The sequence below is a fragment of the Thamnophis elegans genome, chromosome 15 (genome assembly GCF_009769535.1).
Source record: "Thamnophis elegans isolate rThaEle1 chromosome 15, rThaEle1.pri, whole genome shotgun sequence".
Lineage (NCBI taxonomy): Eukaryota > Metazoa > Chordata > Lepidosauria > Squamata > Colubridae > Thamnophis > Thamnophis elegans.
The window spans coordinates 30,219,865-30,236,362 of record NC_045555.1 but is presented as its reverse complement, the minus strand read 5'-3'; the positions used below and the strand labels follow the sequence as shown (position 1 = coordinate 30,236,362).

The window sequence follows — 16,498 nt, the reverse complement described above, 5'->3', positions numbered from 1 at the left end:
GTTTGGAAAATACTTCATATTTACTTCCTCATTAAACTAGAGGCATTTTATTAGCATTTCTTTATTCTACTGGTAGTTATTCTCAACAGCATTTTCTTTAAACTGATAAATTTAAAAGATGAAAATATCTAAATAACAACCCAGAGCTACCCTTCTTTATTCCAAAATTATATATTTAAATTACTTTAAAATTGCCCTTCTGTCCCTTTTCAATTTCAATTCCAATTAAGTCAGCATGGCAGGCTAAAAATTACATTGCGTGATGTGTTAATTTTAAAATTGGCATGCATCTTTATGGAATTCCAAAACATGCCATGGAATGCTATCGGTAACTACTCAAAATAAATAGTTCTGCTAAACTATTAGGGCCCGTTCGCAACAAACTAGAGGTTGTAGCTTCAAATGAAGGATTTCAACTTACCCTCTCACTTCAGGACAAAATAATGAGGAACGGTGAAAAATTTCAATTTATAGTGCACATTTATACAATTGTTGTCTTTTCTTCATTCACTATCTGTCCCCTCTGTTTTATTTACATAGCTGTTCCATTACGGAAAAAGATTTAGCAAAGGTAGAATAGCCATCTGTCAATACCAATTGTCTTTCAGAAATAAGATATTCACAGGATATAAAGAAAACCCCACCATGTTCTTGGACAATACAAGACCAATGGAGAGAAAAAATCTTTCTGCTGGAAATTGTTTGCACATATAAGGTTTCCATAGGACAATCTAATTCATTCATAAGGATATGTGCCTTGTCATTTTTTATGCCTATCCAAACACAGAGCTTCAAACTCCTCTCTAGAAATCTGACAAAAAATGCACATTCTTTGTGTACATTAACTGTCCACACAGTAACAGTATATACACAGACAGATGGAACAAAAACACGATTAGAAATCTGACATGGTTGACTTAGAACTTATATCATGAGGAGGATGTCCTGTTCTATACTGAAGGCATTAAAAAAAAACCAATCAATTGAAAGTTTCACCACAGAAACAAAGAATTACTACACAAGATTAGTTATGCAATCCTAGAATCCAACAGTTGGAAGGGTTCTGCAAGGTGACAAATAACTTTTGCTCAGGGTGTCAAAACAAAACACCCCAAACAGTTGCTTAGTTAGCCTCCACTCAAAAACTTCCACCAAAGGGGATTCTGTCTGATTGAAGTCATGATGATATACTGAATTTCATGAATCATTATGGAAAATAACACAAATTACTAACCAACAAATTGTATGGGCCTGGTGATTCATATAAAGACATTGTCACAACATGTGTGATATTACTCATCTTTTTGTTCCTGGGTATCACTGTCAAACTAATTCTTTCTGCTAGGATATTTTTCATAAGATTCCAACAGCATTTCCTTTCCATATGGAATTTCCTTTCCATATGGTCTTTAGAAGTAAGCTCTGATCAATCAATTTCTGGACCAGAAACCTGTTTTGAAATCCACTTAAGAAATATCACATAACATTCATAATGCAGTTGCTCATAAACATCAATTTAGAAGAGATTACCTATTTCTTTCAGTGACAATTTTCATGTATAAATCCAGTGCCATTTGTATATTAAAATTATTTTTATTTTATTTTTTAAAATCCATAAAATTAAATTTGAATACCGGTAGGTGCTTCTCATCAGGTTTCCTTACCAAAATTGGTTTTTAATCCAAAAGGGTTCCTTTTTTTTCAAGTACATAGTTGTAAACCTCTTTTATCCAAGGAGATAAATTTATGACTTGAAAAATAACATTATTTTGCAAAGGTCAGTAAAATCTTTGCTGAAATGAAGAGCAAATTTTTAAGGTATCCATAAGGTATTGTTATCTGTCATGATGATGAAAATCACTTCCTTTGGAAATAAAACACACTTTAATATTAGGTGAACTCAAACCTAATGTTGAATATGTTCATGAGAATTTCTGATCTATGAAAATTGAAGCATAATGGATGAATATAGGGAGGATTACAAGAAAGGAACCTAAGACTCTTCTCTTCTTCCCTCCACTCTCCTTGTTGAGACTTTGCACAAAGTGCAGAGAAGAGCAACTAAGATTATTAAAAGCTTGGAGACTAAAACATATGAAGAACTGTTGCAGGTTTGGGTTTGACTAGTCTAGAGAAAAGAAGGGGGGACTGATAGCAGTCTTCCAGTATTTGAGGGGCTATCACAAAGAAAAGGGGGTCAACCTATTCTCCAAAGCACCAGAAGGTAAGACAAGAAGCAATGGATGGAAACTAGCCAAGGAGAGAAGCAACCTGGAATTGAGAAACTCCTAACAGTGGCAAAATCAAGTGATTTTGCAACAGCTTCCCTCCAGAAGTTGTGGATGCTCCATCACTGGAGGTTTTTAAGAAGAGCGGGGGGGGGGGTTGACTAGAAGGTCCAAGGTCCCTTCCAGCTTTATTCTATTCTAATTCCAATCAGTAAGATGCACTTTATTGCCATTCCAGCTTCTACCGTATCTGGGATGCAAAAAAATTGGATGACCACTAGATGTCAGCAGAGAATTGGAGTCCTTAACCTAATTGCTGACATTTTTAGATCTCTTGATTTTGCCAGTCCAGATACAGAGATTTTAACTTTGAGTCATAGGTAAAAAAAATGATTTCCAGGTACAATTCGGCAAATGGGTACCAATGGAAGTCCTTATGGATGTGATAAATGGAGTGGTTGTAGTTCTGTAGGAATCTCTTTATGTCACACCATCCTAATTTCGGAGGTCCTATGGAGCAGCAGCCTCTTTAGTTGATAGCTGTGTGTGCCCAAGGGAGCCTTCACAGCAGTTAAGAGCACAGTGTGAAACGTCCATCTGGGAGAGAGAAAAATTAATTCCGGTATGTGAACAAATGATGATGATGAAGAAGAAGAGGAGGAGGAGGAGGAGGAGGAGGAGGAGGAAGAGGAGGAGGAGGAGGAGGAAGAAGAAGGAGAAGGAGAAGGAGAAGGAGAAGAAGAAGAAGAAGAAGAAGAAGAAGAAGAAGAAGAAGAAGAAGAAGAAGAAGAAGAAGAAGAAGAAGAAGCAGCATGGTTGAGAGCAGCAGAAGAAATGGAAGCAACTATGAATAGATAAGGTCAGAGAAAGATTTCTGGATTTTTTTTTTCATTGTCACTTATTTAAAAAACAAAAGCTATTTACACCAGCATCATCCAAAGTGGCCCCAACTTGGCTTCTAACACAGTTGAAACATATAGTTGAAACAATAGTTCAAAGATTGGAATCCTATTTGAAGTCCAATCAGTTATAGGACTTCAATCAGTGGAAAAGCTCTTATTAGAAGTGAATTCTTAGACCTTTTTGCCTTCAAACAGCTTTGTAAACAAAAGCTTGGACTCCCTGATGTGGAATTAAACCTTTTACAAATAACACTTTGCAATTTCTTTCTTTCACACAACACAATAGCTGGACAGCTCTCCAAACTCTTTAAATGCTTTAACCTCCTTGATGTTCATTGCCCTGGAAATGATTTCTCTGAAATATTGGGTGACTGTTTAAATATTACAGGAGCAACCAGTAATTAACTTTACAGTGTTAGTTTTGCTGTAAGATGTCCAGACTGTGTATTTAAGAGTGTGCCCCTACCCTGTTTGTGTACTAATCAAGATCTATTGAAGGGGTCATCAGAAAGTATCATTATAAATATATATATTTATTCATTTTCTTTTTATGGGACTCATTTTCTGTGATGCTTGATTCTGGTTTGAAAAGGATGTTTTTGTTATTTTACTTTGTTCTTGGTATCATTAAGAGATAGGACCAATAATGATTAAATTGCACTGAATCCATTCCTTCCAAAGGGTTATCAGAATTTTAGAATTGTTTGCATAAGTAAAATCTTCCTTCCAGTTGAACTCCACTGATGTGATTGAATTCAATTTGGTAGTATCTCAACTCTTGGAGATGAACTCAGCTTGAGCTCAATACCTGGTCAGATTAATCTAGTTTTCCTGACAGCAATACTGAACTAGTTTTCCATTTCCTTTTTCCAGAATGTTTTGGATTTTTTTAAAAAGGAAATATATATGGCCACTCAACTCACCTTCAATAACTCTGGATGACTTACAAAGATTTTAAAAAATCTCATATAAAAAGCAATAACCTTGAACCCTTGGCGACAAAAATCAGTCAATCACTTGATGGGCTCCATACCAGTCTGGGTTCCGTAGGCAAGTTGCAAACCAGATCCTCAGGGCCCTGCAAAGAGTGTCAGTGAGGTGTGGAAAACGTACATTTGCATGGATGATGTTCCAGAAGGAGGGAGCCACAGGGACGTGCAGTCAGGGGAGGAAGGGGAGGCAGAGACTCACCACTGTCATCATGAAAAGAAAAAAAAAATGTAAAAGGAAAAAGGCTGAGGTAATTGCTTCCAGAGTCACCATGGATGACTCTGCTTAGTGCTTAACTGTTTAAAAAAGCCTCTAAAAAAGTGCCCTCTACAGGAGGCGGCAGGAGAACGAGGTGCCTCATCTAGTCTGACTTTATGATCATTCGAGCAGAGCTAAGCAAGGGTTAAAAGCCGAAAAATTCCTGATGTAGATGAGGCACCTCGTTCTCCTGCCCCCTGTAGAGGGTGTTTTTTTAGAGGCTTTTTAGAGGCTCTGGCAGCAACTAGCTCAGCCTGACCTCAGCTCATGCCTTTTTCCTTTTACGTTTTTTTTCTTTTCATGATGGCAGGCAAGAACAGGGTTGAAATCCTCTGTGAAACAGCTGGAAAAGATACGTGTGTGGCAGGGGTGGGTTGCTAATCCCGTTCCAACCGGTTTGGTTGGAACGGGGGCAGCGGCGTCCCTGTGCACGCACGAAGTTCACGCATGCATCTTAGCGCCTGCGCGATGCTCCAGCTGCTCGCTGAGACTCGCGCAGGCGCTGTATGTGCCATCCAGCTGCTCGCGGAGAATCGTGCAGACGCTGTATGTGCCATGCGCCTGCGTGGAAGCGCAGAAGCCTTCAAAGACTGGTAAGGAGCGCGGGTGGGTGGGTGGGCCCTTCGCTGTTCCCGGAAGTTACTTACTTCCGGGTTCGCCGACCAACCGGTTTGCGGGGACCGCCGCGAACCGGTTGAAACCCACCCCTGGTGTGTGGGTCGGAGGGAGGGGGAGGAATTCAAAAAGTTTGATTGCATGCAGAGCTACGTTGCCTTTTCAAACACACACACAAACACACACACACACACACACACCCCTGGATAAAAGTATATAAGCCCAGCTTCACTGATTACAAGTTTGAAAAGGCAATGTGGCTCCACCTGCAATCAAAGGCTCAGATAGGAAGGCAGCAGGGGAATGGGTTGTGGGGGGGTATGGCAGAGGAGCCAAGGTGGCGCAGTGGTTAAATGCAGCACTGCAGGCTACTGCTAGATCAGCAGGTCAGCGGTTCAAATCTCACCGGCTCAGGGTTGACTCAGCCTTCCATCCTTCCGAGGTGGGTAAAATGAGGACCCAGATTGTTGGGGGCAATATGCTGACTCTCTGTAAACCGCTTAGAGAGGCCTGAAAGGCCTATGAAGCGGTATATAAGTCTACTGCTATTGCTATTGCTATTGCTTTCAAGCCATTGGAAAATATATCCAATCCAACTTCTGTGTTTGTTTGAGAGTGAGTGAGTGAGGCATCCAACTTCTCTGTGTGCGTGTGTCGGTTTGAGAGAGGGAGGAGAGAGGGAGAGAGGGAGGAAGGAGGGGGAGGGAGAAGAAAAAGAATAAAGGAAAACTTTTTCGCAAAGGAGAAAAACAAATGCTGTCGCTTTAAATTGGAACTGAGCATGCCTGGCTGTGGAATTCTGGGAGTTGAAGTCCACAAGTCTAAAAAAATTTGAAACCCCTGTGTCAGTGCCTCACCAGCCATAAACCTCACCGCACGTCACTGGGGAGCCACCATGGAGAAGGCCCTTCTTCTTGGTGGCATCAGATGGATTTCTTTAGGAGAGGAGATCTACAGCATTCCTTGCCTCCCTGCTTAGTAGGTTGGATAGATGTGACTGGGAAAAGATAGTCCTTCACGTAACCTAATCCCAAGTCAAATAGGACTTTAAATGTGATAGCCAGCACCTTGAATTGAACCTGGAAGCAACTTGGCAGCCAATACAGGAGGAGAAGTGACACATATGCATACCTAGGCCTGTGTAAAGTCATGTGGGCCACTGCATTTTGAAGCTTCTGTATACTTTTCAAGGGCAATCCCATGTAGAGTGCATTACAGTAGTCAAGACAAGGAGGCTCTAGGTGGTTATACCTAAGGTTTTCATCTCCTATCATCACCCTTGAAATGGTTTGGGTTGAGAGGAAGCGGCTGGCCCAAAATCACCCTGCTGACCTCATAGCTAAGGGAAAACTACTTCAGTATCTTAACTGCTGCCCCAAATTGTCCCTTTATCTTTTTTAACTTCCCAGTGTAGACTGGATTTCCAGGTGATTTTCCATTCGGATCCTAACCTGTATCAAACAAACTCATGTTTTTGAAGGCAACCAATGTTAACTGCCCTCCTTTCAAAATACTGAAATTATTAGAACCGTGGTGTGTCATAAGGAATGAATGAATGTGAAAGAAACAGTCAGAGGTGTGTGGGGACATGTGTCCTTGGTGCGCTCTAAGCTTGCTTGTTTTCTTGCAGAGGTTTCATTACCCAACTAGGTAACATCATCAGTGCCAGTAAGAAATGCTGTTTGCTGTCAGTTTACATTCTAGTGTCTTGCCCTGTCAGTTTTGGTGAGGGCAGTCCAGAGGTGGGTTCCTACCAGTTCACACCTATTCGGTGGAACCGGTTCGTCAAATCTACCGAACCGGTTAGAAGAGGTTCCACCAGTGGACCCGGAAAGCAGGCCACACCTACAGAAGAGGTTCCAAAATTTTTTGAAACCCACCACTGGTCCTTGGATATGATTATTCTACGCTATCATGCTCATATTTATAAAACTCAGTGCCTCTGTGAAAGGTAAGGATGACTACTGCGTTTGTGGTGCAATCAGAACATTGTGTGTGTTGAAGTTGTTTTAACGCAAACCAAAGATGCCTTTTAAAAAACAAGTTTACATCATATTCTTATGCATGCCAGTGCTGTGTATGAGGTAATTTAAGGTGGTTCTGACAAGTGTCGTCGGCATCTTCATATCCGGTCACATGGACGGCAAGCCACTCCCACAAAGGAGGCCACACCCACAGAGTAGGTTCGAACAATTTTTGAAACCCACCACTGGGGCAGTCTTAAGAAATTCTTTGGTTGGGCTGTTTGCTATTGGCTCTTCGGCAGTTCCTTGCTTGGGTTTTGTTTACTTGATTGTTGGTCTGATGTTAACCTTGGAGTTAATCAACGCTGATCTGGGTGCTGAATGCTGGTGGAGAGGTGCTGGGGTCTTTTTGTCCCCTTTTGGGTTTCATGATGGTCTGTTTTGTATAGTCTATAGATGTTGTTGATGTCTATATGTCTATTGATGGCTGATTTGTCTGAGTGCCAGGCTTCTAGAAATTTCCTGGTGTTTTTGGAATTGACTTGGTCTAGGATGGTCACATTTATTAGGATCAGAAATGCTATACAAACACAGGATATTGTCTGCTTAATTCCCCCTCCCATCTGTCATTAAATTCATATTCATTCTATTAATATTCAGTTCTGAGAGTCTTCTAAACAAATCTCATTGCAAATGAGGAAGCCAATGTCCATAGGCTTCCCAAAGGGCTACTTATTAATTGACTAATGGAAACATGACAGATGCTCAAGTGGGATGAGGCACCCACTACTCTGAGCAAGCAAGCTGAATAACTGGAGGAAAGAGTCTTTGAGTCAGAAACCTTTGGAATGCTGTTATTGTAGCTGATTATCCAGCTTAATTTAAATGAATTTGTTCTTTCTAATATGACCTATAGTAAAATCAGCATTACATTCAAATTGAATAGATAGATGGAGAGAGAGTGAGAGAGAGGGGGGGAGGGAGGGAGAGAGAGAGAGAGAATTATGGCATTCATGTCTAGATGAGAGAGAGAGGGAGGGAGGGAGGGAGAGAGAGAGAGAGAGAATTATGGCATTCATGTCTAGATGAGAGAGAGAGGGAGGGAGGGAGGGAGGGAGGGAGAGAGGGAGAGAGAATTATGGCATTCGTGTCTAGATTTACATTAGTTTTTGAAAGACACTAGAATATTCCTGGAGAATTCAGAAAGGCGTGTATAATTTTGACAATATCTGAATATGCACTTATAAAAACTGTTCTGCTGTTTAGGTGGACATGCTTGAAATAAATTATTTCTAACCCAAAAGAACAATCAAACCCTGATCATCTGTAAATCAATATTTTAATTTCTTTTAATTATCCAGAAATTGGAAATAATTGTACCCTCACATCATCATTAAAACCTATCCTCACATTGGTTACTTATTTATCTCTCATGCTTCGGAATATTGGGAATTGTAGAAGACTGAAGGCTGATGAAGACTTTACAACAATTATATTCAGAGGACTATAGTTCCCAGAAACCATGACAATTCCTTTGGTATAGACATTAAAATGGGAAATTTTAAAATTCACAGATAATGAGACGATACTGGTTGCATTTTTTGTCAATCCAACTTCCATCAGTTTGCATCTCAACACAATTTTCTGACCCTTTTCCATTTGGTTCATATCGACGCCAGTTGGTATAATTCACAGGAGTTTCATCGAAATATTCAAAGGTTCCTGGAACTGAACTCTCCTTAATTCCCAAGTAGGTGTATTGATTTTGTTCTTTCACAATTTGCATAATGGCATCGTTCTCCTTTTTATTCATGGGTTTTGCAATGGAACCCCCTGAAAGTTGACAGGCTTGGATTATTTCGTCAAGGACAACTCTCTTCCCATTGGTAGTAAATATTTTGTCCTCCACCTTATTTATCAGTCCCCTCAAGGCTAGAACTGCAAAAGAAAAGAAAAAGCACAAAAATACATCTTGTCCTACCATGCGGCAAATCCTAAGTGCAAATTATCATTTGTTTTTGCAACAGCCACACCATGACTATGCATTGCATAAACTAAACACTTCTGATCCATGCTACTGTCCCTCTATAAATCTCTCCCATTTCTGTAGTAATCTAAACATCTCTCTCTAAATGAAAATTAAGATTGAAATGTTTTGGAGTCAGTCTCGGAATTCCAGCCCCCATAATACTTGTCCATCCATGTTGGAAGTGATTGAACTTTGTATTTGCACTTTGGAAAATGCAGCTAAGCAACTAAAATGAGTAAAAGCCTGGAAACAAAAACATATCAAAAACATTTGCAGGATTTGGGCTTGTCTAGTCTGGAGAAAAGAAGGATTAATGGGGACATGATAGCAGTATTCCAGGGATGGCGAAACTTTTAGAGACCAAGTGCCCAAAGTGCAACCCAAAACCCACTTATTTATCACAAAGTGCCAACACAGCGATTTAACCTGAATACTGAGCTTTTACTACATAAATAATAATAAACAAGGCAGCTAGTTGTTCTAAGAAAAACGTGTTAAACGCATTTTTATGCCCCTTCATTTTTTTGAAATATTATGTTTAGCAACAATAAAAAAGAAAAACTTTTGTAATACCATTTCTCCTTCCCTTCCTGTCTCTCTCTTTCCCACCCCTCTCTGTTTCTTTCTGTTTCTCTCCCTCTCTTTCCCTCCTCTTTCTCCCCCTCTTTCCCTTTCCCTCCCTCTCTCTTTCCCTCCCTCCCTCTCTTTCTCTCTCTCTCTTGCCCCCTCTTTTTTCTCTCTCTTTCTCCCTCTCCTTTACTGTCTTCCCCCTCTTCCCCCTCCCTCTTCCATCCTCTCTCTATTTCCCCCTCCTTCTCTTTCCCTTCCTTTCCCTTCCTCTCTATTTCCTTCCCTCTTTCTGTCTCCCGTCTTTCTCTCTCTTTCTGTCTCTCACTTTCTCCTTTCTTTCCCTCCCTCCCTTTCTTCCTGTTTCTCTCTCTCTTTCCCTCCTCTCTCTTCCCACTCCTTCTCTTTCCCTTCCTCTCTTTCAATCTTTCCATTTCCCCTCTGTTTCTCTCTCTTTCCCTTTCTTCCCCCTCTCTCTTTCCCTCCCTCTCTTTCCCTCCCCCCTCTGTCTCTCTCTCTCTTACCCTCCCTCTCTCTCTCTTTGCCCCCTCTCTCTCTTCCCCGTTTCCCTCCCTCTTTCTTTCCCTCCTTTTCTCTCACTCTTTCCCTCCCTCTCTCTCTTTCCCTCTCTCTTTCCCTCCCTCGCTTTCTCTCTCTTTCTTTCCTTCCCTTTCCCACTCCCTACCTCTCTCTCTCTTTCTTTTCTCTCTCTCTTTTTGATCCCTTTTCCCTCCCCCTCTCTCTCGCCCTCCCTCCCCCTGAACTGGGTGGTGGGGATCTGACATCCGTAGGCCGATGTGCCAGGAGCAGTGCGCCAAAGCTCAGCTGGCCAGTGGGGAGGCGGGACATACCAGCACAGGCAGCTCTGCAGGAAAAGCAACTGACATCTGGGAGGCAAGAACAAGCCAAGATGACAAAGGGTAGCATTGTGGCTCTGCGTCATAATGGGTTTCAGGAGGAGGGGACCCCATCTCTCCTATTGTGAAGCATATGAGTGAAAAAGTGCACTCAATAAATTCCAACTTTGTGCTATCTTTTTCTTTCATGAAGTTGGGATTGATTGAGTGCATTTTTTTTGGGGGGGGGTGTCCCACAAACTTTTGTTTCCCTGCAAACGACTGCGAAAAACATGACAGAGAAATGTGATGGAGCTGGACTTGGGCAATGGTGCACATGCCCACAGAATGGGCTCTGCGGGCCACCTCTGGCACAAGTGCCATAGATTTGCCACCAAAGGTATAGGGTCTCCTGCTTGACTGGTGGTTGGACTAGAAGACCTCAAAGTTCCCTTCCACTGCACCACAGTGGTGTAGTGGTTAGAGTGCAGTACTGCAGGCTACTTCTGCTGACTGCCGCTGATGCCATTTGGCAGTTCAAATCTCACCAGGCTCTCATCAGCCTTCCATCCTTCTGAAGTGGGTAAAATGAAATTGTTGAGGGCAATATGATGACTCTATAAACTACTTAGAGAGGGCTGTAAAGCACTGTAAAGAGGTATATAAGTCTAAGTGCTATTGCTATATCTATTGATTGAATCTCACAATAGACCACCTGCAGTAGAACTGAGACTTCTGGAACACTTCCAATTAGATTGGAAAAGCAGTGGAACATCAAAACCTCCAAACATTTTGGATAGCATCAATGTTCCCCTCCCTCAGTACTCTCCTAAATATGTTTTCCCACAACAATTGTTGATAGATACATTTATGTATCATTTACAGGAGAGTTTTACATGCCCAAATGATTTTTGGACGTTTACAATTTTTTTTCTTTGAATGATGCTGTAATCCCTTGCATCGGGATGGAGTCGAGGTGACTGAATGGATCTGAGCGTTTATTAGCCAGATACCCTTCCTGATGCCTATGCAGAGTTTGCAGCAGATATTTTCTCTTTATGCCCGGAGAGAAAATTATCAGCTGCTACCTAGGATTCACAGCCTCCTGACTGTGAGGAGAGAGCGCCACCTCTAGGCCATCATGCTGCTCTTTTGGAAGTTTACCATAGAGAATTTAAGATCAAAATTATCCAAACGAACATGGATTAAAACACAAAACAGGACAGTCCAATCAAAAAGCTTCCCAGGGCACTCAATCTCCAAACATGTGTTCAAATATTGTTGAATATGCTAGAACTTTAATTATTTTAATTTGATTTGGAAAAGGGTTACACCTCTGATTTCTAAATAGGAAAATGAATATTTCTCTTACTTTTATGTTTGAAAATGTATGTGCAAAGCTTCCTTCCCAAAAAGCAACGGAGAGACCAAATAAATGCAAGATTTTAGAGAAATGAAGCCTATCCCTTTTTATATATATATCATTTTTTGCCTCTCATGAAAGCTACTCCTGGGAGCAGGTATTTGTTTTACAAATTTTGGTCTCCGTAATTCTAGGAGTAGGAAAAGCAAGCAGCATACCTCCTTCAAGTCTTAGGATCCTGTCTCCCAGACTCCTGAGTGTTTTCTGCATGTCTGGATCGAGAAACGCTGCACGGCCTGGAAATAGAAATAGAAAAGCAATCGATTTAGCTTCAAGGAGCAGAGCAAGCCCATTTCTTTGCTCCGAATTTTGTCTCTGGAGAATACTGAATTTCTCTTTGGCCTGTCAAATCAAGGCCTGGCCAAATGGAATACTACATCCAGTTATGGTTGCCAGAATACCAAAAAGATGTTGAGACTAGAAAAAGAACAACAGAGATGATTAAGGAGATGGAGGCTAAAATATATGGCAAACAGTTGTAGGAATTGGCTACGTCAAGTTTAATGAAGGAATAGGAGCAGTGGTGGGATTCAAATAATTTAACAACCGGTTCACTGCCCTAATAACCATCTGGGTAGGTGGGGCTCAGTGGTCATGTGACTGGGTGGGTGTGGCCAACTCAAGGTCACTCAGGTCGATGGGCACTTCGCCTTAGCTGTTACAATGTAATAAGGGTTAACCGGAGAGGCGGTTTCTGTAAGCAGGTCAATAAAGATTAGGCTAGAAACAACACCAGAATGTTTCCTTCCTACCTTCCTTACAGGATTAGCCCTGTAAAGTGGAAAAAAATAAAAGGAGATTTCTTCCAACAATCGGTTCTCTGAACTCCCTGTGGAGATTCGGACCCTCACCACCCTTCAGTCTTTCCGCAAAGCCGTCAAGACCTGGCTGTTCCGGCAGGCCTGGGGCTGATGAGTTCCCATCCCCACTCAAATTGTTGTGACTGTTGAGAGTTTTAAATTGTCTTCTGTATTTTGTTCTCTGTCTTTTTGTTTTTTCTGTACTGTTCCCATTCCCTTCTGGTTTGTTAGCCGCCCTGAGTCCCTCCGGGAATAGGGCGGCATACAAGTTTAATAAACCTTAAACCTTAACTACTTAGAAAGTTACCAACTGGTTCTCCCAAATAGGTGCGAACTGGCTGAATCCCACCACTGAATAGGAGTGACATGATAGTAGTCTTCCAATATATGGGAGGTTGTCACGCAAAGAAGAGGGGGTCGACCTACTCGCAGGATAAGAAGCAATGAGTGGAAGCTTATGATGTAGAGAAGCAACCTAGAAATTTCCTGCCAGTGAGAAAAATTAATCACTGGAATGACTTGCCTCCAGAATTTGTGGGTGCTCCATGCCTGGAAGTTTTTAAGAATAGTCGTTTGTCCAGAAGAGTACAGGGTCTCCTGCTTGAGCAGAGGACGGACAAGAGCAAAGGTGGGTTCCTACCAGTTCAGACCGGTTTGGCCGAATAGGTAGTAGCTTGGCGGCCTGGGTCGCTGGAACCAACAGCAACCCAGGCCTGCCATGCCCCTGAACCAGTTCCCCAGTCGCTCACCCCGCCCACCAGCCCCACCCAGTCACTCCTCACCTTCCGGGCGGCTTCCCTGCCTAAGCTGCCTTGCCTGCCTAAGCTGCCACGTGGTGCCTGCCCTGTGACCCAACTGAGCTGCCTCCTCCTGCCTACAGCTAAGACTCACTACCCCCCCCCTCCCGGGACCTTGCTGCGCCCCCCCCATCCACACCGGTCTCACAAACTTACCTTCCCCCACCCCTTTCAAGATCCCCCTGCGCCCATTTTGGGTCCTGGCAGGCTTCAGGCAGGCCTTCTAGGCCCAAAATACGGCTTGGGAGTGATTTCAAGGGAGAAAGAAAGAAAGAAAGAAGGAAGGAAGGAAGGAAGGAAGGAAGGAAAGAAAGAAAGAAAGAAAGAAAGAAAGAAAGAAAGAAAGAAAGAAAGAAAGAAAGAAAGAAAGAAAGAAATCCCCAAGTGCATGGAGCAGAAGTCTGCAAACTTGGCAATTTTAAGAGTTGTGGACTTCAACTCCCAGAATTCAGCTCTGCTGGCAAAATGCCTGGCTTTTCTTCCTTCTACCAAAGACCTTCTGGGGTTCTTCACAGGAAGGGAGGAAGGGAGGAAGGAGGAAGGGAGGGAGGGGGGAGGGAGGGAGGAGAGAAAGAAGGGAAAGTGAATGAGATATGGATGAATGGATAGATGGATAGAGGGAGGGAGGGAGGGAGAAAAAGGAGAGGAAGGAAGGACCACAAACCTGGCACTAGACACAGCTTCAGAGGATTCTTTGAAACAGCACAGCAATCCAGGGCTGGAAGGGACCTCAGAGGTCATCTAGTCCTACCCTCTGCTCCAACAAGAGACCTTACATCATCTTGGTTATTTTGGTGCCTCTAACACAGAGGAGAAATTCCCAGAAATACCCAGCCATTGCCAACCTCTCCCACTCCCAGTTAAAAAAACCCCTAGAGTAAAAACTTCATGCAGTATTAAAAAGAATAGAAAAGGGGGCTGCTGTGTATTGTTTAATGGACTGCTAAATTGGCAAAATGGATGGCTAAATTGGCCATGCCCACCCAGTCACATGACCACCAAGCCACTCCTACCCGGTCACATGAGTGCTAAGCCATGCCCACAAAATAAGTCATGCCCACAGAACCAGTATTCATGTGACTGAATGGGCATGGCCAGTTTAGCTATCCATTTTGCCAATTTAGCAGTCCATTAAACAATACACAGTTTCCATTCACTTTCTGTTTCATTGCCCACCTAGATAACATCATCAGTGCTGATAGGAGGTGGGATTTGTGGACTGGAGGAAGGAGAGGACAAGGAGGAGAAAGAGAAGGGGACGACGACTGTGGGGTCCTCAGTGCTCTCTCTGCTTACTTCAGCTTGCACAAGTTTCATTATCTGATTATATCAGAAATGTTTGCAAGCACACATTCAAGTTTAGAGAACACCAAGGAGGCCATAATGATATACTCCCAGGTAGTATGATATTGGTGATATAATATTAGGGGCGGGATCAATTAATTGGTGGAGCCTTGAAATCACAACAAAAGCAATAATTCTCCAACTACCTTCTGGCCCAGGGGGTCCTTGGTCTCCTTTCGCTCCCCTTTCACCTTTCGGCCCTCTTGATCCTGGAGGCCCATCTCTTCCAGGAGCGCCTGGCAAACCATTGGGGGGTCCCATGGGGCCTTGGAAGAAACAAGGATCAAAGAATTGCAAGCTGAAAGTAGCATGTATTCATTTTTTATTATTGTAAAGAAACAAATTAAGACATTATTTTAAATAAATAGATAAGTGACAGCAATTAAAATAAAGAATAAATTCAAGGCTGGGAATAATTTTCAAGAACCAAACACTTCAGAACTGAATGGATTATATTTCTCTTTCTGTATCTAACACATATCAGTATTTATCTATCAATCTCTCTCTCTCTCATCTCTCTCTCATCTATTATCTCTTCTCTATCATCTATCTATCATCTATTAATCTATCAATCCAATCCATCCATCTATGATCTATCTATGATCTATCTATCTATCTATCTATCTATCTATCTATCTATCTATCTATCTATCTATCTATCTATCTATCTATCTATCAGAAAGAGACACAGAGAGAAAGAGAATGATCTTGGAAGGATTAGAAACCCACAGTTCAGATATTCTATTTTTACTTCTTTCTTTATTTCTTCATAATATAAATAGTTGTGGGATTTCACCACAGAGACACATCTCTCCTTTAGTTGCAATAATGTATTCATCCATGCTCAGAGTGTAGAGGTAAGAAGCCATCAATCCCAGTGGGCATACCCTGATTTTACTGCCGTTTTAGCAAAATGATGGCATGCAGGATTTCTACAGTCATATCCAATTGAGCCAATCTCATCATTTAAGGAAGCTTCACTACCACGATCCATTGCTGTTCTCCACAATTTGAGTAATCTTAAGAGCAGAACATATATACAGTACCTGGTGGTCCCTGATCCCCTCTCATGCCATCCCGTCCATCTCTTCCAGGTAGCCCATTAACCCCTGGAGTCCCTGGGATTCCTGGAGCTCCTGAACAATTGCCCTCCTGCCCGTGAGATGGTAGGAAAAAAATAGCCAGTACTGATGTCACATAAAGCAACGTCAATAATGCCATTTCTGCTTAGCTGGAAACAAAGAAAAATAATGTGCATTAATATTTTGTAGCATTTTTGTAGCTGGCAAGAGACACCCATCATATTACCCATCCCAAACCCTAATTACAACATTTCAAATGGTAGTTCACCTACTCACAGCTGCTTGTCACAGAAAGTGCACCATAGAATTCAGCAGAACAAAATAAAATAAATATTGCCATGCAAAATGTAATAGGTTATCTCCCAAACCAAAAAGAACAAAGTTAGCCCTTAAGACTGGCAGCTACGTGCAAATTGAAATCATTATGATTTCTGAGGTCAACTTACAATACTTCGCTGTGGTGATAACGAAGGAACAGTTTTGAAAGCACCTGATTTATAGTAGTATTTACGATTGGGAAACAAACTGAAGTGGACGTGTGGTATGTGCTTGTAAAATACAACAGAAGCTAGAAGTGGGTGAAGTTGATTTACTTGGCAAATACCTGAAATAGGGTGAAAACCCTGTGATGGGAATAAAATAGCATATTGTGAAAGTGCAGAT

The 16,498-nt window shown here is 42.0% G+C and overlaps 1 protein-coding gene across 3 annotated transcripts; it reads right to left on the bottom strand.

The window, feature by feature from the left end:
* Positions 1 to 8,280: 8,280 nt before the first annotated feature.
* On the bottom strand, positions 8,281 to 16,349 carry LOC116518551 (pulmonary surfactant-associated protein A-like). 3 transcript variants are annotated; one of them, XM_032232039.1, is made up of 5 exons: positions 16,282 to 16,349; positions 15,800 to 15,984; positions 14,900 to 15,019; positions 11,971 to 12,048; positions 8,281 to 8,895 (listed from the first exon to the last, which is right to left on the bottom strand). In XM_032232039.1, exons 2-5 carry the CDS (start codon positions 15,972 to 15,974, stop codon positions 8,519 to 8,521), a joined length of 750 nt encoding a protein of 249 aa, XP_032087930.1. In that variant the 5' UTR covers positions 15,975 to 15,984; positions 16,282 to 16,349; the 3' UTR covers positions 8,281 to 8,518. The 3 variants fall into 3 exon arrangements, with proteins under 3 accessions (XP_032087930.1, XP_032087932.1, XP_032087931.1); XM_032232041.1 differs by lacking the exon at positions 16,282 to 16,349 and adding an exon at positions 16,104 to 16,271; XM_032232040.1 differs by lacking the exon at positions 16,282 to 16,349 and adding an exon at positions 16,112 to 16,271.
* Positions 16,350 to 16,498: the final 149 nt, after the last annotated feature.